This window comes from Pteropus medius, unplaced genomic scaffold, assembly GCF_902729225.1.
Source record: "Pteropus medius unplaced genomic scaffold, Ma_sr-lr_union100, whole genome shotgun sequence".
Taxonomy (NCBI): domain Eukaryota; kingdom Metazoa; phylum Chordata; class Mammalia; order Chiroptera; family Pteropodidae; genus Pteropus; species Pteropus medius.
In genome coordinates, this window is record NW_024349800.1 from 49,859,471 (window position 1) to 49,880,059 (window position 20,589).

Consider the following 20,589-nt stretch of genomic DNA (forward strand, 5'->3'; position numbering starts at 1 on the left):
TTATGGGGAAAACAGGGTGACATGGACACTTAGGCCCAGTGCCATCCCAGGGACTCAGCAACCTGCAAACCAGGTAATAGTGTGTCCGTCTGGCTCAGAAACCCCACCAGAGCCCGTACACACAGCTCATTTCATTACAGCCAAGCGCTTCACCCTAACCGCAGTGCTCTGGGTATTTCTTTTGGTCGTGGCCTGTCTCATTTGCAGGAGGGTTACTTACCTGGTGAGAGCCAACTATTCCCCCAGATTACCTAAAATTTCCTCATTAAGGTTTTGTCTTTTAGGGCTAAGAATAAGTACAAGTGACCTTATCATACTGAAAGCAACAATTTCACTCAATCTTTCGTGTGAAAATGTTTGATCTGATAATCCTTCCCAACATCTGGCTGAGATCTAGAGAGAATGCAGAGGAGTTTGATGCAGGTGGTTGGGGTTTAGGGGGTACAACGGACCAATCCAAAAGGTGAGGTTCTGGGGAGCCAGAGAACAGCCTGAAGATCCTCCAAAGACAATTGGCCTTGGAACAGCCTTTTGTCATGAGACCATAGTTCCATAAGCTAAGGGTATTGCTGGGTGAAGAGGGAGATATGGGTTTTCAAAATAATAGCCAAGAGATTAGGCAACAAAGGGTAGGTATGGAAACTCTGTTTTTTCCTCCCACTTTTATATCTAATGCTTCTCCCTAGTTAGCCCTGTTTCAGATAACCCAGTGACCTTTCCCGGGAAATTTGGTGCCATAAACCTTGGTTTTGATTCCACCAGGGGAGGAGTTGTTGGGTTGGGCCCCCGATGATGCCCCCATCTCTCAACTTTTATTTTTTATCTGCAGACTCTGCTCAGGCTTCCCAGTAAGCTGCCACCTGCCACCCTCCACCCAACGTAAGTGAAAAACCAAAGCTATTTCTTAGCAATTTTAGCTTTGCCTCAGCTGCTGTAGAAGAGGCCCCCTGCCAACCCCCTCTTCTTTGAAGAAACACGACTGAGACCAAGTGAGAAGTAGCTACAGTTTAATACAAACCTGCACCAGAACGCAATGTGTCGGGCTGTTTTGTTTTGCCTCAAACAGGTGGCCAAAGCACAGGACCATGTTGTCTTGGGGTTGACACAATCTTAGCACCATGACTTTTACAGAGTGAAGAAGTCACTTGGGTGCTGGGGTATTGGAGGCTCCATCCCGGCCCCAGGCTGTGCTTGCTGCCTGGGCAGCTGGAGGGGGTTTGGGTTTCTGCGTGGTTCTGTGGTTTCTGGGTCAGTATTGGAAAAGCCCTCATCACGGCATTGGCTTGACAGAGACCTACTGTGGACTCCTAGCACTACACACACGCACACACACACACACACAGTAGCACAATTTTCTGGTAACTTAACCCCACAAACCTAGAGAGCAGCTAAGGCAAGAACAACAGTATTTATTCAGCAAATACAAGACCAGTTTGAGAGCTGCATTCAGTGCAACCAGAGACCCTTTTCATTCCAACCAGGAGCCAGCAGGGCTGGTGATGGAGCGGGCTGCGACTCTGCACAGGGCAAGGAGCGGGTGGTGGGGGCTGATCATTCATTTGGTTCCTTGAACCTCCTGATTTTCATCCAGAAGCTCCTGGGCAAGGGTGGGGTCTATGTAAGGATCAGGGGTGGATGAAGTGGAAGGCCTACGGTGGACCACTCCAAGATGTGGTCTCCCACAGCCACAGGCCATGCATCTCTCGGGCGGAGGCACTCAGGGAAGATAAAGCTTTCCTAGCCCAAGCAGGGATGCTGTGCCCGTGGGCCACCGCCACTGCTTGGCTCTTTGGCATCTGCCCAAGACCCATGACCCAGCAAGGGCTGAAAGGGGATAAAGATGGACAATGTGCATTGTACCAAGGGGTCAGTGTCGAAGTTTCCCAGGCCCAGATCCCTATCCACTGGCCCCATGGCTGCCACCCTCTGTGAGTACCTTTGCTTGCCCTGGGTTACTGTCTCCGTCATCTCAGCCCCTAAGTGAGGAAGATGAGCATGAAGGGACAAGTGAGGATGTGGAGGCAGGTCAAACCACATGGCAAACCTCCAACAGGTAACTAGTTCTGGCTCAAAGAGTGAATGTGCATTACAAGAAAAATCTATGTGTGCAAAACAAAGCAGAATGCCTACCAGGGGAGTAAGCCTTCTAATTGGTTAAACTCTCAGTGGGATCTCCAAGAGACATCTTCCCGCACTCCTCCTTTCCACAGCTAGGGTGGACGGCCACGCTCTTAAGTGTAGTCATGGACACTTCTGGGGTCAGTTCTAAACTTGCTAAGCCTCATCTATGAAGTGGGGGGAATAATATATGCTCTGCTGTCGTGAGGAGCAATTGAGAGCTTGTATATGGAAATGCTTTGAAAACATGGAAAGCACAATAGAAAATAGAAAAGCAGAATAGAAATGTGCCAGGTATGACCACTCGCCCAAGAGTCCAGGAGCCACGTGTAGCCTGGGGTGCTCAAACTGAATGTGCAACGTGAAATCACTTCCCCGGGGGGAGAACAGGGCTTAATGAGGGCAGGTGGCTGGGGTACTTGCCAGCTCACTGAGGGTAGATGGAGATCACCTAGCCTCTAGTGTTTCCATGGAAATCTCCTGAAGCTGCGGAGGCAGGGAGGGCCCAGCTGGACATGGGAGGAGATGGAGGCCACAGCAGGTGAGGGTGTGGTGCTGACCACAGGAGACCACAGTACCCCTGCAGCAATGTGGGTTCTATAGCCAGGTCCTGCTGGCCTGGTCTCCTTCCCTGGCATCCAGCTAGCCCATCACCCTAGTCTTGCTCCCCCTCTCTTAGCAGGCATCAGGCCTTTTGCCAATCACACAGGTGGAGCGGCTGGGCCTCTGTCCAGCAGGGGGAGTTTATGGAAAGCCAGGTGTTAGTGCTGGGAGTGACCGGGGCCAGAGATGGGAAAGGCCACCCTGCTCCCCAAAGGTCTCCAGGGCCAGCATCCTGGGTACCCTATCAGAATGTAGGGAGTAGACCAGGAGGGGAATGGATGGGAAGAGGGCCGGGGACAGGGCCTATGGCAGCCTGGAAGACTCCAGGTCCGGGGAGAAGGGCCTATAAGTCCAGCACCCGCTACCCTCCTTCCCCTCTCTGCCCTAGGCTGTCTGGTTGGTGTCGAGTGCAGCATCTCCTAAGGTCCACATCTATTCCTGTTTCTATGCTATGCTAGTGACACGAAGCACCGTTATTTTTCACAGGATGCACAAACAAGTCAAACCAAACCACTGCGCAAACCAAACGTGCAAAACAAAATCATGTACACGCGCCTGGCACCAGCCTTGCGCCCCACCCAGCAGCCCTCCTGGGCCTGGTTCCCAGAGGGTGGGGTGGGGAGAGGAAGAAGCTGGTAAAGGGTGCAGAGTATTCCAACCACACCCACACCCACACCCAGGGTGTCCCCACCACACCCACAATAGGGGCTAGAGGTGAGTCAGGAAGAACGGGACACCCTGGGCATGGTTGGGCAGCTAACACCTGTCTGACTTGAGGAAGCTGACCACGAGGCCTAAGGGGATGGGGAAGGGAGTCCTTTTAAAATACATCTGCTAAAGTGCTCTGGACAACTGGCAGGTCAGCCAGCGGCAGGGCACTAAAGTCTGCGCTTTCCCGAAGCCAGCACGTGGAGGCAGGTGTGAGGAGGGGCCGGGCCGGGCTCTATGCGTTGGGCTCTGTGCATAGTGTGGGCTTCCTGGGCTCCATGAGGCCAGGGCAGGAAAAGACTGCAGCAGGAGGAACACATCTCAAAGTGCCTGTTAGGGTCGGCTCGAAGCACAGTGAATCACGCGTCAGACATGGGGAGGGCTCCCCGGGGCCCGTAGCCCCTCAGGTGGTGAGCTGCCCAGCCCAGCCTCTCCCACCCCTGCAGCTTCAGACGGAGGGTGTGCGGGCTGGTGGCAGCGGTGCATCCTCACTTGGGGGGGCTAGTCAGTGCCTTTACCAAATGCCGCTTGACCTGCCTCCAGGGGGAGCGAGGATCCGAGCCGAAGCTCGCTTTGGAACATGGTCGTCGATCTGAGAACCTGCAGGGAAGGAAGCAGAGGGTGAGCTGGGTGGCCCTTGCCTGGGCCATGACAGCTCAGCCACCTCCCCTGGTGGAAGTTCTAAGGCTCTCGGTGTGTATGATCTGTCTTAATCCTCACAACTCCTCCATCTCATTTTACAGAAGAGGGAACCGAAGCTCAGGGAATTTAAGTAACTTGCCCAATGTTACAGGTGTTAAGTGGCAGAGCCTGAATTTGAACTCAGGTCTTCCTGATTCAGAGCCTTCACGATTAACCGCCCTACTGTGCACCCTTTACTGCTCCCAAGCCTGGACATGTGGTCTCTCGTCTCGTACACAGAGCAGAGATCAGCCTGTTAGCAAGTGGGCCTTTGTACCTATGCCTCAGTGAGTAAAACAGAGAAAATGGGAGCGGGCTTCATTGCTTTGGAAAATCAAAGAACTACACTCCAAAGAACATCACATCTTGAAATCTCAAGACTTAGTTGGAAAAGGAGGCTTGGTGCCCCAGGGAGCGCAGTCTTCTGCTTGCCCCATTGAGGACAGACAAGGTTTGGGCAGAGGGTAGGCGGGAGGCTGCCTGATGTTTGCTGAGTCTGCGAGTTCTGTCCAGTCTCGGCTCTGCCCGGGTACTTGAGTGGGTGCAGAAGCCAATGGCCAGTAGGGCCCATGGTTCTGGGGACCTTTTCCTTTGGTGGGGCTGGCTGCTGCAGCAAGGGCCATGCCCAGGCAGCCTGGGAATCCACACCTCCGGGGTGGGCAAGGCCGAGTGCCCACGGCCCCCTTGCTTGTGTCCTGTTGCTGCTGGAGTGTCAGTGGGCCTCAGGGCCGGGGAGCTGATATCTCAGTGATGAGATTTGCTCTGAGAGGAAGAAAAGAGTGGTTGAGAGGACCCCTCCCACAGGCTATCAGCTCCTCAGACAGGAACCAGGTGACTTCTGCCAGGAGCTGCTCCCAGCACACAGCTGGGCACAGAGGACGCTCAGCCTCACTCCCTTGGCGTCCCTCTGGCTTCGCCCTCTGCCTCTCAGGTTAGGACAATTTGTGTGCGAGTTTCATCAGCCCCAGTAAACGCCACGCTCCATGCGGGGAGGATCTGAATCTCGCTCCTCTTGCTGTTCGGACCCCAGCACAGTCCTAGCAGAGCAGATGCTAGGTCTGTACCTGGGTGAGGCCTTTCCATTGAAACCGCCTGCAGGACCAGCATCGTATGGCCTCTGCTCGTTCTCCATTGAGGGTTGCCATTTATGCGACAACAACTCCCCTAACTTGAAATACTGCAGAGCATCTGGGATGCGAGTTGCTGACAATAAAGTCCCTGAGCAGACACACCATGTATATTATATATTTTATTATATGTAATACAATTCCTCAAAAAAAGGTGACAGTGGGGCAAATGTGGGGATACGATGAAGGAAGAGAATAAGGGAAATACCAGGTCTTTCAGAGAGGCTGGCAAGGAGCGGGTATGGGAGAGGGTAATGGGGGTGCAGTCTCATGTAGCACACAGAGGGTTACGAGCTCGGATCAGCTCTGGGGCACGCCCTCTGTGCAGGGCCCTTAAGGTGCTTCAAGGGACAAAACTATCTGAACTTAGAAACCATAGGAGACTCTCCCACAGGCCACGGCCTGTTCGAGTGGTGTCCAGGGACTGGGAGAGCCCTCCCACCCCCTTAATGTGTGTGTGTGTTTAATACAGGACCCAGCGCTCATCACTGGACATGCGATAGGGGAGGGAGGAGATGAAGGGAAAAGCAGCACAAATCCCCCTGCCTGGCTGGGCCTCCTGGCCCCTCAGCCCTCCTGCCGCCCCACCGTGGTGGAGATGAAGGTGCCAGTCCCAGCAGCCCCTGCTCTTACCAGACAGGCTGAAGCTGGATTCATGAAGGTCCCTCATGCCCCCGTGTCGTGTAACGGGCCGGGTAGGAGTGTCTGCGAGTGGTGTCCCCATCTCTTTTTTCCCAGGATGCACGACGACAGCTACATCCCCCAGGTAGGGAGTGCGGTCTACTCCCTTAACCTTTAAGGTCTAGTGAAGGATGGAGGGAAGGAAAAGGGAAAAGACGACACCATCAATCATCAGAGCCCAGACACCACCACCACCAGGGCCTCCTGGATGGCTGACAGGGCTCCAGACGCTGCCATTCTGCTTGGGACCCAAATTACTGTGACAAAGCCTTCCTATACCTTGAGCACAGGGAGTGAAGAATTCTTTTCTTGTACCTCCTAAATAGTTCATGTGCGCATACATGTGCCTGTGCACGTGTGTGCATACATACATGTGTGCATGCAGAGAATATCCGCTGGCTACCCCTTAATATTGGCCAAATCCTTTCCAAGGTAGCAGGTAGACTTCTGAAATATTTAACCTGAGAGCAACCCTCACGTGGAGCATCATCATCCCCTCACTTGCCCGGCTCCCAAGAAGCCATGCCTTTTACTGTGATCTGACAACTTTGTGGAATAGAGGCTAAATATAGCCAATTTGGAGATGAGAATCCCCAGTTGCAATACTATTTAATTTTGTACTCACAAAGGCAGTAGAGTCGAGCCTATATTCTGCAACCAGACTGCCTGGGTCCTAATTCCAGCTTGGTTACTTGTAAGCTGTGTGACCTTGTGCAAGTTACCTAACCTCTCTGTGCCCGTTTCCTTTTTTGTAAAATTAGGATGATAAGAGTACCTATTACTACGTATAGAGTTGTTGTGAGGTCCAATGAAATAATATACATAAAGCTCTTAGAATCGCTCTGGCACATGGCAAGTGACACCTAAGTACCAGCAGCTATTATTGCCGAAGTCATTTAAGGGTGCTTAATCGTATTATAAAGCACTTTTGTGAGGAGAAAGAAGTGTGTTGGAGTGCATGCATAAGGCCTGAAGGAGCAGCATAGATAATCTGCAACCAAGGCATCTGTCAGGGACATAACCTCAATCTCCTTGCTGTTTGATGCTAATTGAAAATCTTGTTGAGGGAAACAATAGATGTGATTTCTTGAAGGCTCTTCAATCTACACACTTCTTTGCATTCTATGACAATAGACCTGTAGTTTAGCTCAGTCCTCAGAATGTCAAAACTGGTCTGAAGTGTTTCGGCCTGTGCCAGGCTGCACTTAGGCATCTGGCTTTGGTGGCAGGGCTCCCGGTGGTAAAGGCCACAGGCCCTAGGTGAACACCGCTGAGTGACCGTGGCTGGCCACAGCTCCCAGCAGCCCCTTGCTTCCTGGATCTATTTGTGGGGCACTATACTAGAACTGTCCTTCTCCCCAAGGCCCATGATCTTTAGAGACGGCATATTTATAATAAGATGAGGTTTTCTGATAGTTTTCTTTTTCTGCATATTGGAATTCTGTTACACAGGGCTGTAACAGAGAACAGGGAATAAAAATGGCTTTTTCTTGAGGGCCTTACATTGTCATATTGTCATTATAATAACTGACTTAGATAAAGGATTGAATTTATATCAGTCCTGGAAGCTGGTGCTCCTCTACTGTGGCTGGTCCAAGGAGTGGTCTGAATTGATCTCTGTCTTACATTTTTGTGAGGACGGCTTTTAGAAGGGCTTGAAATACTTTCACTGACCTTTCTTGACCCTATTTCCCGACTAAAATATCTTTTTTCGGGAAGGCCACTTAACTGTTGTCAGATTTTTTCAAGCTGAGATAAAGTTCACAGATCATAAAATTCATCATTTTAAAGTGTACAATTCAGTGGTGTTTAGTATATTCACAATGTTGTGCTACTATCTCCACTATCTGATTCCAAAACATTTACAACACTCTCCAAAAGAAAACCCATACCCTTCTGCAGTCACCCCCTTTCTCCCCTCCCCACGGCCCTAAGCAACCACTAATTCCTTTTCTGTCTATGGATTTGCTTCTTCTGGACATTTCATATTAATAGAATCATATACTGTGTGGTCTTTTGTGACGATTCTTTCACTTAGCATGTTTTTAAGGTTCATTTATTTGTATGAAGCATATATTAGTACTCTATTTCCTTTTATGGATGAATAATATTCCATTGAATGGATCTATCACATTTTGTTTATTCAACAGTTGATAGATATTTGGGATGTTTCCACTTTTTGGCCTTTATGAAAAATGCTGCTACGAACATTCACATACCAGCTTGTGTTTAGACGCACATTTTCATTTCTTTTCAGTATATACCTGTGAGCGGAATTGCTGGGTCATTTGGTAACCAACGTTTTGGGAACTGCCTGTTTTCCAAAGTGGCTGCACCATTTTACATTCCTTTCAGCCATGAATGAGGGTCTCAATTTCTCCACATCCTCCCCAACACGTTATTTTCCATTTTCTTTTTGAAAATTATAGGCACCCTTTGTCAGATACTCTTGCGTGTAAATGTATTGCTCTTCTAGCTCTTTCTGGCACATCCTCCAGAGGCGGGGCTGAGGTCTCCTGCCATCATCCATATCTGGGAAGCATATTGGAGACAGGACCTTTTGTTTACCCGAGACCCCGAGTTTCCTTTGGATTGAACACTGTGTTAACTAAAATCATGCTTTCTGCAGGTAATCCAAGTCTGCTCCCCCACATCAGACCTAGCTTTGGATTTCTCTGCTTATTGGCCTTTGAGAGAGAAGGATCTTTAACTATTCTGAGAGCTCTGGGCCCTCATCCGTGGAAGGCTTGCCTGCAGACTTGATCTTTTGGTGTCAATATGCTGTTTACTCTTAGGCTTTTGATAATTGTTTTCAAATATCAGTTTATGTGCCCTTACTTCATTAAGACTGGGAAGGACCCAAATAATGGCAGTACCTCAAGGTCCCCGAGTCTGCGAATCAAGAAGAACTCAGTGGTCACAGACATGTTCACACTTCCCTCTTGTGCCTTTGGGAACTCAGGATTCCCTGTTTGCCTAATCACTTAAAATGCTGCCTGGTAATCAAAGATGGGCAATGGAAACCAGCATTATCCAGCTCTGGCATTCCCCTTGTCCCACCATGCTCAGGAGAGCTGGACCAGTTTGTGAAAGAAAGTTGTAGTTCTTGTGAATGAACTTGTGGCAGAGGGGCTCCACCGAGGACCAGGCTCAGGGTGAAATGAAGTCCAGGTTAGGGGACCTGGAGAATGAACGAAGGCCAACCTGCCCACCATCCCACCTGATGGAACCTTCCTTCCTTCTAGTCCTTGGGTCATCCCAGGGCTGGGGCTCACAGGCCAGCAAGAGTGACAGGTATTCAGAGAACAGCTGGGGAGGGCAAAGGCTAAAGCAGCTACTCCTGAAAGCCTTTGGGTGGTTCCAAGAGGGAACAAGGGTGGGGACAGGAGGGGAGGCCTGAGGAACTGAGTAAAGGAGCTTGGATTTTACATAAAGAATTAGGGAACTAAGATTATAAGAAAGTTTGGATGACATAGAGGTCATGTGACCACGTGATAGTAAGTGTGCCAAGCCAGAGACAGCTCTTAAAAGGCCTATCCCTGAGATATTATTAAGCAGATTTCTAGAGCTCAGTAATATGGCATCTGAGTCTATATTCAGTCAAGGTCCTTTAAATCTCTGGTCCCCTGTTGGAAGCTGGAGCTGGCTGGTCATGTGTGGAGAGCATGGGACCTAGGAAGGGGATGCTGATACTGGCTGAGTGATCACAATACAGGGGTGGGGTGGGGATGGAGCAGTCACCTGGAAGGGGCCCAAAAATGTCCCCCTCCTCCACAAACACTGAGCTGTTACTTTGGGCCTCTGGCTAAAATGCACAGGGTCTCCTTCCCTGCACAGTGAAGCAGCTGGCTAGGCCAGACTTCATTGTTTTCCTGATTCACACATTCACTGCTACTACCTCCAGCACACTGCTGTGTATAGACGACTGGTATATACTGGGCAAAAGGAATAAGCCAATAGGACACAGGAGAAGCCAAGTGAGGAAATTAAGAAACTTTAAAAAAAAGGGATTGAGAACTCAAGTGTGCCGTAATTACACCATCTCAGAGGCTGGGCAGGAGAGAGCTGTTAGATCCAGCGAGGCCTGGGACCCCTAGGCTTTCGGGTGTGATATATCTAAGGATGCTCACCCTTTCTAGATAGTATCTGGAAACAGCCAGGCAGGAGCATTTTGAGGCCACAACAGTATTGCTTTAGGCCAGAGAAAGGGAGGGGAAACAGCAAGATGCTTTCAGCTATCAGTTTGTCAGATTTGTTCTTTTTGATGACTAGGGAGCTTCAGCCAGGGGCCAGGGCTGCAGTTCCCAGCACCTGGAGCTGTCAATAAGGATTCAGGCCAGATTCTCTAGGGCAGCTCTCAAAGATGAGGCTGGAATCAATCCCCATGCAATGAGGGCACGGTCAGCCTTCTTTTGGGTGAATATGTCTACCAGAGGGTGGGAGCCCCTGGGGATGAGGTAGAGCCCTCAGTTTCAATGAACACCCAGGGTGCTTATGGAATCTGAGGACTGGGTGCAACCGTGAGATATGAACTATTCCAGACCTGGCCTGACCACTTCAGTGTTGGGGAGCCCAGACTCAGCAAAACCCACCCAGCCAACTGCCATCACAGGAAGGGGGTGGATTTCATAGAAAGAGTAACTCCAGGCAAAAATGGTAGCCCAGGCCAAATCAGGAGTCCCTTGCCCTTAGGGATGGCAAGAATCCTTCTAATGACCAGATGTTGGGACAGCTATGACACCTCACAATATTCCTCAGCTCTAGGAGAACTGAAGACCCTTCCCAATACATTTTACTTTGCTACAGGGGCTTCTTTCTTACTATTTCTTGTTCCCAAGCGACCATTCCAGGCAAAAGGATTCAGCGGGAAAAGTGAGAACATCATTGAGATTTACAACAGTCATACAGGGGCTTCTACCTCTTCCCACACATCTTCTTCCCTCTCCTTCGTCTTACCTTTTCTCTCTGGACCAGCTTCTTGTAAACGGTGTCTGGGAAGGACCTCAGGGGACAGAACTTGCCGGTGCCCTCAGCGCACATGAAGACACCATTCTCATACACGACCCGCCCCCGGCTGATGGTAACCAGCGGCACGCCATGACAGCGCATGTTCTCGTACAGGTTGAAGTCTCCTCCCTGAACCTGGGTGCTGGCTGAGATGGTCCTGGTGGGGAGAGGTAAAGATGCCACAGCTCAATGGGAAGGGAAGATGCTCAGTGAGAAAGGAAGATGCTCAGCAGGAAGGGGTAATGTTCAGTGGGAAGGGATGATGCTTGGTGGGGAGAGGTGATGCTCAATGGGGAGGGGTGATGCTCAGCAAGAATAAATTGATGCTCAGTGGGAAGGGATGATCCTCAAAGACTGGTTACTGTGGCCTGAATTGTGTCCCCCGCAAATTTATATGTTGAAGTCCTCACTTCCAATATCAGAATGTGCCTGTATTTGGAGATAAGGCCTTCAAAGAGCTAATTTAAGTAAAATGAGGTCTTGTGAGTGGACCCTCATCCAAATTTGACTGGTGACCTAATAAGAGGAAATTGAGACACCAGACATGGACACACAGAGGAAAGCCCATGTGAAGACAGTGGGAGAAGGTGGCCGTCGATAAGTCAACCCTGCTGACACCTTGATCTTGCGCTTTTAGCCTCCAGAACTGTGAGATAATAGATTTCTATTGTTTAAGCTCTCCAGTCTGTGGCATTTTTTGAAGCAATCCTAGCAAATTAATGCACTGGGCTAAACTCTAGGGGTCTTTTGCCAACAGCAATCGGAATCAAGCAGACCTACAATGGCGACGGAGACCCGTCCCTGGCTTCAGGACGCAGAACAGGGCTTCTCAAGGGCCCTCCTGGAGAAGACTGTGGGGACCCCGCGTGAGGGTGGGTGGTGGTCCGCAGGGTGAACTTTCTTTCCCATCCCACTTTTTATCTTCAACATCCCAGCACGTGTTTGTCTGTCTTGTTTACTGATAGCTTGTGTACCTCAAAAAGTGCCTGGCAAACAGTGGCCCTTAACAAATACTTGTTGACTGAGTGACATTTAATATTTAAAAGGTGATTCCTATCTCCCCTGCTCCAATCGATGAGTAAAAATGATGCTCTCCATCCTGTGGCAGGATCGCTCCTGACAGACTTCATTTTGTTCACTCAGCTGTGTTCATTAAGGCTGTGGGTGTCAAGCGCTGTGTGCTCAAGGTAGCCCCGCCTCAGTGAGAGAAGCAGAGGGTGAAGGAGCCTGGAACTAAGTGTCAGGATATCTGTCCGGTTCAGCCACTTATTAGCTACATGATGAGGGGAGTCCCTCCACTCTCTGGTCTTAGTATCTACAATAGTGAAACAGAAATAAGAACTCTAGGCTTAGGTGCTTCTTGGGGTTGTGAGTCAAATCAAATGAGATAATTGGTGTGAAACACTGTAAAGTGCTGTGCAGATGGAGATATTCACTGTTGTGTTCCCAGTGCCTGGACTGTGGGAGGCCCTCAAATATTCGTAGAGTTGAACACACGTCAGGGTCATACTTCTCTATGCTAGAAGTAGTGCACAGATGATATGCTTTTGGAGTTCTGTAATGCAAGTTCCTTAAAACCCCAAGCCCCCTAGCCCTGGAGACTAGCAGCAGGTTTTACTTTGTGGCCTCTGGGTCCCACACCACCACGTCGGCATCGGCCCCTGGGATGATGCGGCCCTTGCGGGGATACAAGTTGAGAATCTTCGCTGCGTTGGAACTGGTGACGGCCACAAAACGGTTCTCATCCATCTTTCCTCCAACCTGAAACATTGCAGAAGTGTCAAGTTCAAACAGGCCCTGTGTGGGTGCCTCTAACCCCCGGTCACCCTTGACCCTGGCCTGTGGCCTTTTAGTTGGTCAGAACAATGGTGCTGAGGTGGATGATGATGTGGGTACCATTTCAGATGAGCCGACCTGTTTGGCTTGGTTTCAGGTGCTTCCAGGTGCTCAAGAACAGTGAGAGGGCCCTCGTTTCAAACAGCTGCCTACCTGGTGAAAATCTACCTCCTGAGTGTAAAACCAGCTCTGCTCATATGGATGGGTCAGGAGTCTCCCTCGTCCACAGAGGGACATATACCCTGTGCTCGGGAAAAGCACCTACCCACCTATCCACCCAAGAGGGCACAGTGAACACTCTTTTAGGCCAATTCCTGAGCCATTTCATGGGTCCTCCCTGAACTGGTGGCTTAGTCTTCAAGATATCAAATAAATCTCCTGGAGCTCAAACTCTGTGCTGCATCTAATCTGTGATAGGTTAAGACTAAAAATAAGTATTCTTTATGAGGAGAACAGGTGGTATTCAAATGAGGCCCCAGTCCCTAACTTTATTGAAAAATAATTGGACAAAATATATCAAGAGCCTTAAAAATGTTCAATCCCTTGGCCTAGATACCAACTTCTAGGAATCTGTCTTCAGGAAATAATTAGAAATGTGGACACACACACTCATGGACAAAGGGGTTCTCTGCAGCATTATATGTTAAGTGCAAAAATTTGAAACAGCCGAAAATTCCAAACCAGGGAAGTATTAACTGAAGTATGGTACTTCCATTGGAGGAAATACTATTTAGCCATTAAAAAATGTTTTTAAAGAATTTTTACTGATACAGGAAGATACTCAGATATATAGTTATATGAAAAAAAAGAGGAAAACCATTATTAAAATAATGTGTAAGACATGCATAGAACTAGAAAGAAACATACCAAAATATTAATAGCTTAATTTCTCAGTAGGGAATAATGGAGATTTTTTTTTTTCCTAATACTTTTCTGTAGTTTCCAAATTTCTGTACTGGGCCTTATTACCTTTCTGATGGGGGCGGGGTGGGGAGATATATTTGGTTTTGTTTTTGAGTGAAACGAGGAGCCGCAGTTGACCCAAACCTCCTAAGGGTGAAAACCCCCTAGGACCAGGGCAGGGCGGGGCCCCCGAGAACATACCACTCCTCTCTCCCAGACGACGCTCATGCGGTCCTGCACGCCACTCACTCCGTGCGGGATCTTGGTGAAGTCCTCCTTGCCCATAGCTTTCTGCTTTGTGGTGAAAGGCCGATGATCTGATGCCACAATGTTCAGAGTATCACTGGGTAGACAGAAGGACATGACCAGTAAAGGGAAGGAGGCCAGAGTCCCAGAGGGTGGTGACAGGTACAGGGAAAAAGCTGTTGCTTAAAAACCAGGCAAAGCTGATTTCAATCTTAGTCCTGCCACTTAATAGCTGTATGACCTTTGATGAGTTACTTAATTTGTGAGAACCTCAGTTTACTTATCTGCAGAATGGGAATATGTGCTGAATATGGCACAGACACTCTCAGTGTCACAGGAGTCAGAGAGAGTCTTTAGGATGTTGACTTTTAAGAGTTAAGATAGTGGGTGGAGAAAAATTGAACTTAAGAGTTTAGCTAAAGTGAAAGGGTGGAGGTAGTTTTACTACCATGGAATCAAACGCAAACTCCCTCTCATCTCCCTCAACCCCCACTAGTCCCTCTTGGCAATGAGCATGTTGCCAAAGGGTAAAACACAAGTTCAATGTTAAGCTTTGCAAATAACTTGGAGCCACAGCCTTCACTGGATGTGGGGGCTCTAATGCTCCAGAAAGAGAAAGGAAGGACAAGACGGAAGTCTGTCTTAATAAACCAGCAATGGTATGCAAGTTGACCGGTCCGTCACCACTGCCACCCATGACGATCATCCTCAGATGGTGAGAGGCCAGCCTCCATGCAAGGCCGCAGGTGGCTAAGGTAGGGCTGTGCTCCCGAGGGGCTCCTGGGCTAGCCAAGAATGCAGGGCAGAGACTTACGACAGCAAGAGTGTATATGTGGTGGCAGACCCTCTGCCTAATGAGAGAGGCAGACAGCTGGCCCATGTTCCTGTTGGCCTCAGGAATAGTGAGAGGCAGAGGAGAGAGAATGCCCATATCATTCAAACCGGGACCTCAGGAGGAAACACTCCAGGCAGGCAGGGAGGGGCCTGGCTGGTGCATGGGGACATGTGGGAGAGGGAGACAACTGCTGGGACCACACACTGGGGGACCTGAGAGTCTAATTTACTTTGTAGGAGGCACCAAAGCCTTGTGAGTGCACGTGGGCCGTCTTCGATGCCCGCTTCAGAAGAGGAATCTGGGAGCAGAAGGCATTATTTGGCTTGGTGAGGAGGCGTGTTCTTCAGGCTCTCAGCCGTTCCAGGTCCGGCTGCATAGAGGGCTATCTCCACTGTGGGCCTGGCAGGCCTCATCAGTCACAGCCAAATGACAGATAATCTTGGCCAAATTCATGGTTAGATGACTTAGCTCTTCCTGTGGCATGGGCCGGCATCTCCCTGGGCCAAGAACACTGCTCTGGGCCCTCTCGGAGCCTGTGGGAGGGACTTTTCCACAGAGCAGAGGGTTTGTGCTAAGATGTCCAAGGGCTCCCCACATTCCCTAGGCCTGCAGAACCCACCAGAGATGAGTGGAACCTTTAGAATGTCACTTTCTCCTCCAGATACCCAGGCAGGGCTCGGATCAGAAGAGGCGTACGTCAGAGTCATGGGCTGAGGGTCAGGGACCCCAGAGGCAACTCTTCAACTCCCATTCTTTAACCAACAAGTCTTACTGAGCACCCACCTTTCTAAACACGGTCCTACACAGTAGGTGCCCTCTGGGCAGGTGTGAATGGCTGCAGTTACATCCCAGAAGGGCTGGTGAGGTCTCCCCGTGCTGCCTTGAATCTGGGAGATATGAAACACCCATCCCTACTCTTTCAAGTTTAAAACATGATCAGCTTCGTTAATATTTAAAAATTTTACTGGTTCAAATGAAAAAAAAATTCTGGTCCCTTAAGAAGTCAGATTTTAAATAAAGGACAAATACTTACATCTATAGACTGTGCTTTTTACCCTGATCTAACCTAAGAAATCATATCCTAAAGTAGATCGTTATGAAGCAGCTTATGTTTTCTTACAGGAATATGATCATTGGCATCTGGGCTTTCTATCAAGTGTTTTGCATATTATCAAGCCCCACCAACAGTGTGTCATAAAAGCAAAATGCAGTAATCATAAATTCCATAAATAACTAAAATGTTAAAACTATGCTCCAAATTCTATAAAACTGCACATATTTACCATATGCACTCATTAAAAAAGGAATTCAAACTATTCTCATAATACTTCATATAAAATTACAATTCTATTTAAATAATTTAAACAAATTTGACAAAATAGGCTAGATATAAAAAACTTAAATTATTCAATTAATAATACTCCCTCCCACCCCTGCCTATTTGCATTTGTGTGGGTTTGGCACTGTAATTTGGGTGGGTTGGAGCATTTTTGTTCTTTCAGTAAATTTGCTTGTGGCAAGCGCAGGTATTTCAAACGATTCTTTGACCTTGAAAGCAAGCCCAAATTATTATAGTGGATTCTTGATACTTATTTGTTTTTGTTCTGTTGATAATAATAGTTTCTTCCCAATGAAAAGCATTTTTAAGAGTAACAGCTGATCTAGCATTTTCCTCTTCATCCTTCCTCTCTCAATTTATTTAAATCTGTTTAAAAACTGCTGCTGCTCAGTATCACAGCAAAACTATGGGACAGAATATAATTACTGCCACTGTGCCACCTCCACCTCCAGAGGCCACAGTCACCCGGGGACCCTACTGACTGCATTCCACCTGTATTTGGAAAGCCTCTGCATCCACACTGTTCTTTAGGTTGTGAACACAGCAGGACACGGAGTAGGAATTTTCCAGTTGGCAGCCAGGACCGAAAACTAAAGACATGGATAAAACAAGTGCCCCAGTATCTAAAGACAGCCACCTTCAGCTGGGGCTAGTCACTCCCCTCAACTCCCTCACCATCACCCTAGAAGAGGCGTATCCACCACTCCCTGGGTTTGTAAAAGCAGAACACAGCGGGGGAGACTGAAGTAAGTGTCAGAATGGAGAGTCCTATAGTCCTCCCCGCTTCCTTCTTCACTCTCCCCGTACCCGTCTACCCCAAAGTCACGGAGGGGACATTTCCGAAAGTTCACTTGTGGAGAGCAGAGATGATAGCTGTGGGCATCTGCCTAGGAGGTGGACTAGTGGGCCTGCCTCTGAGCCTCTGGGTGAGGACAGCCAAGAGTGGGGGCTGAAAGCTGTGTGAGCTTCCTCTGGGCCCCAGACACTACAGAAAGCGGCCAGGTTTAAATTGCCTTACCAAGGTCCTTGCTCACAAGGACACTGCTAGTTTTGGATGCTGGGAAGGAGCAGGTAGAAGAGATCAAGCTGGATTCCATTTCCTATATCAGGGGACCATATGAGGGTGGCACAGAGAGCCCACATCACACATGTGCCCTGTACAAGGAGGGCCCCAAAAGCCAGTTACTTTTCGTCTCTTTCCTTCCCCACCCCCAGCTCAAGGGTGGGGGGTGGGTGATTCTTCTCCATACCCGAGTACACATCTGTACTCCTACATTAGTTCTTGCTGCTTCTCAGGCTGACTTTTAAACTGAACTGGACTTTAACAGCCAAAAGGGAAGAGAAAGCAATGACCTGTAACCGAAATGTCACTAGAGCAAAGAAAGAAGTTGCAAGCAGTTATTGGGACAAAACATAATCTTTTCATGTTTGTTTCCCACCAGATCCAGACTGTTCATTAAACCATTTCCTTTAGATTTGGATCGAATGGTAAAAAGCAGTGTTAGAAAAAGAGAAGCTAGAGAAAAGGAGGCCTGGAGGGAGAGCACGAAGAGAAAGAGGGAGAAGGTGCCGAGGAAAAAGGAAAAAGGGGAAAGGAAGGAGAAACCCAGGAGAGAGGTGCTCGCAAGCAGAGAAAACCACACGGGAACCAATAAGACGGAGAGGTAAAGAAAAAGAAGAGATAGAAAGGGCCGCGCAGGGTAAGTCAGATGCCACGTCCTGTATCTTTTTCGTGTAAGATATCAATGTCCTTTGAAATTCTGAATAACCACTGTTCGCAGTTTTATATATGCTCTTTACTCGTACACCACAGAAGCTCTCATTCTAAATTAAGTGATCCTAGGGGCCCAATGGGATGACAATTGTCTGATGAGCTCTGAAGAAGGTAACAGAAGCAAAATTATCCTTCCGGCACAAAGAAATCAAAACTTAGGTAAGATTTAGGGCCTCTCCATCGAGTTCACGGAATGGCATGCGTTATGAGTTAATGATGTGCCATGGGGCCCCAGCAGGCCTGGCTGAAATGTCTTACTTGGCCAGCAGGCTCATGAGGTAGGTTGAGGTGTTGGTGTCCAGTCTCAGGGGAGGCACCGTGACATAGGCGGCTGCGTGGGACCAGTCCTGGTGGTAGTAGTGTAAGCCTGTCAGTGTGGCATGGGCAGTGGTAGTCTCGGCCAGCACGACTTTCCCTGGAAGAAGAAGGGTCAAGCCATAACTAGGAAGCCAGTGAACCCGAGAGACCACTGATCTGAGCCTCTCATTTGATAGGCGATGGAGGTAAATAAAGTTAGAGAGAGGAAGGGACTTGCCCAAGCTCACTCGGGTGTTTGAGATCATGGTGGGGTTCAAGGCCAGAGGGCTCCCTATCCCCATGCTGACTCCGGGTGAGGAGAACAGAAGGGCGAGGGCGCCGAGGCAGGGCAGCACCAAGTGGCACATCGAGGAGCGTGGTTTGGATGGTGCTGCAGGGTGTTGATGGGAGGATGGAGGGCTGTGAATGCCATGCTAAGTGGGCAGCTAGACTGTGTTCTGAGCAGGCAGGTACTGTGAGCACCTTTAGGAGAATTGCCGAGAGTGAGATCTGTACCAGGGGCTGGAGGGCAGGGAGATGGAGGTGAGATCCAGTCAGGAGGCTGGGACAACAGTGCAGGTGAGGTGCCTGAGGGGCTCCCCCAGTGGAGAGGCAGGATCTAGAGGGCAGTATGGTGGGAAGGCTGGAAGCCCTTGCTCCTGATTTATATTCTCAGGTTTGTGACCGTGACTTTGTTTCTCCTGTTACTGGGATCTCACTGGCACCCTGAGCCAGGCTGGGACTACAGTCAAGTACAAAGCCTTCAGGTGTTGTCAGGTGCTCAGCTGCAGTAGACACACAGGTGCCCGGGGCTTGTACATAGGGTTCCAGATGGCTGTAAGGGAAGTTAGGTCCACAAACTGTTATTTCTCCAGGGACTTCCCATGAAGTCCAATGAAATGTCCATTGGAACTGGTCCAGGATTTCATGTTGGTTACCAAGGCAACCACTAGTAAAACCCAAGAGGCCAGAAAGATCTCAATTAATGGGTCAACTGAAAACTTGAAACATTTTGCCAAATCCAGGAGGTGACAGACATTTTTGTAAAGCTGTTATGTATACAAGTGTGCAGAGGAAAACACTGGTTCTAAGGGACTGAATCCGGGCTAGTGCAGTATGCTTCTAGGGGGACAGGAGATGGGGAAGGGCAGGCTCACGGCTGGGCCTCAGGAGCCAGGGCCAGGTGGGCAAGGAGCTAGTGGGCCCCTCGAGCTCCAACCCCATCACACGGCCCCATCCATTCCAGCCCATGGATTTACCTTGCATCTTAGCAGCTGCAATAACGTCACCGGCCGAGATGCTGGACACGTTGACCAGATAGATGGGACAGTGAGTCTAAACACGGAAGTGTGGCAGCAAGGAGAGAGCATCAGTCCCTTAAACCCGATATGCACCAACATAACCCCAGCCAAATCGAGCCCGGCCCCAGCACCTCTCCCTGTGTCGCTTGGCCCCACCCACAGGGTGACTATCTTCCACTGGGGTACAGGACTGGCAGCCAAAACACAAGCTTCAGGGGAACTGTGTGAAGCAAGCGGGTGGCAAGCAGCACCCGGCACCAGAGCCCAACAGGGGCAAGATGTCAAGAGCTAAACCTCGTGTACATTTTCTACCAACTGACAAAAGGCTATTTATAATTTAAAACAAGGGACTATTTTAATTTCCTGTTCATGAACATAATGACTTAGAGATAGTCGTATATCATATCCCATATCTAAAATCACGATGCCTGCCATCTGAGGGCTGCTTTATCTGCAGACAGAAAAAAAATACAGGGGGTTCAGGGTTCAGAGTCTACACCAGACAGGACCGGTCTTACAAATGGACACCTGGATTGTAATACTGATTAGCTTTTCCTCTACTGAGCTGTGTGGCCATGCTCTATGGCTTAACTTCTCTGGGCATATGTTGCAGCTAAAAACCAGGAGTTGCCCTTTTGTTGTTCAGATCCTTCCTTATTCTGGGGTGAGTTTCCATCAGGAGGTAATTGATAACATAACAATTCTTATGACAGTAAAACAATGTCCTTGTCCAGCCCCCAGACTTATACACTGCTAGTGGGAAACTGTTCCCAACTGTTTTTCTGATGCCTTCCTTGCTTATCAAATTAGAAGGACTGAGGGTTCAGGAGCTGACATTTGATGTGCTTGGCACAAATTTACTGACTAATTCTGAGACCAGCAGGACCTCCAAACTCTCTGTTTTCCTCCGGTTTTCCTAACACCACACCTTCGTGCTTACGTCCTTCGGGGTAGCCCGGGTCTTTCCAGAGTGGAGCTTCTCAAGCATTAGTGCCCTTAGAATCATTGGTGGGTCTGTTAAAAGACAGATTGCTGGGGGCATCACCCTGTTTCTGATTTAATAGGTCTGGTGGAGCCTAAGAATTTGCATTTCTGTGTTCCTATTTCTAACAATCGATGCTAATGCTGCTGGT

General features: G+C 49.0%; 1 protein-coding gene across 2 annotated transcripts in view; it reads right to left on the reverse strand.

The window, feature by feature from the left end:
* Window positions 1-990: 990 nt before the first annotated feature.
* The window catches only part of DPYSL5 (dihydropyrimidinase like 5), a 75,156-nt gene continuing 55,557 nt past the window's right edge, over window positions 991-20,589 (reverse strand). For both annotated transcript variants that reach the window (XM_039887603.1, XM_039887604.1), the window contains exons 7-13: window positions 19,415-19,490; window positions 18,117-18,273; window positions 13,866-14,007; window positions 12,544-12,686; window positions 10,875-11,082; window positions 5,871-6,039; window positions 991-4,029 (exon numbers count right to left, since the gene is read on the reverse strand). In XM_039887603.1, coding sequence (XP_039743537.1) covers window positions 3,944-4,029; window positions 5,871-6,039; window positions 10,875-11,082; window positions 12,544-12,686; window positions 13,866-14,007; window positions 18,117-18,273; window positions 19,415-19,490 — 981 coding nt within the window. In that variant the 3' untranslated portion in view covers window positions 991-3,943. The remainder of the gene's footprint in view (window positions 4,030-5,870; window positions 6,040-10,874; window positions 11,083-12,543; window positions 12,687-13,865; window positions 14,008-18,116; window positions 18,274-19,414; window positions 19,491-20,589) is intronic.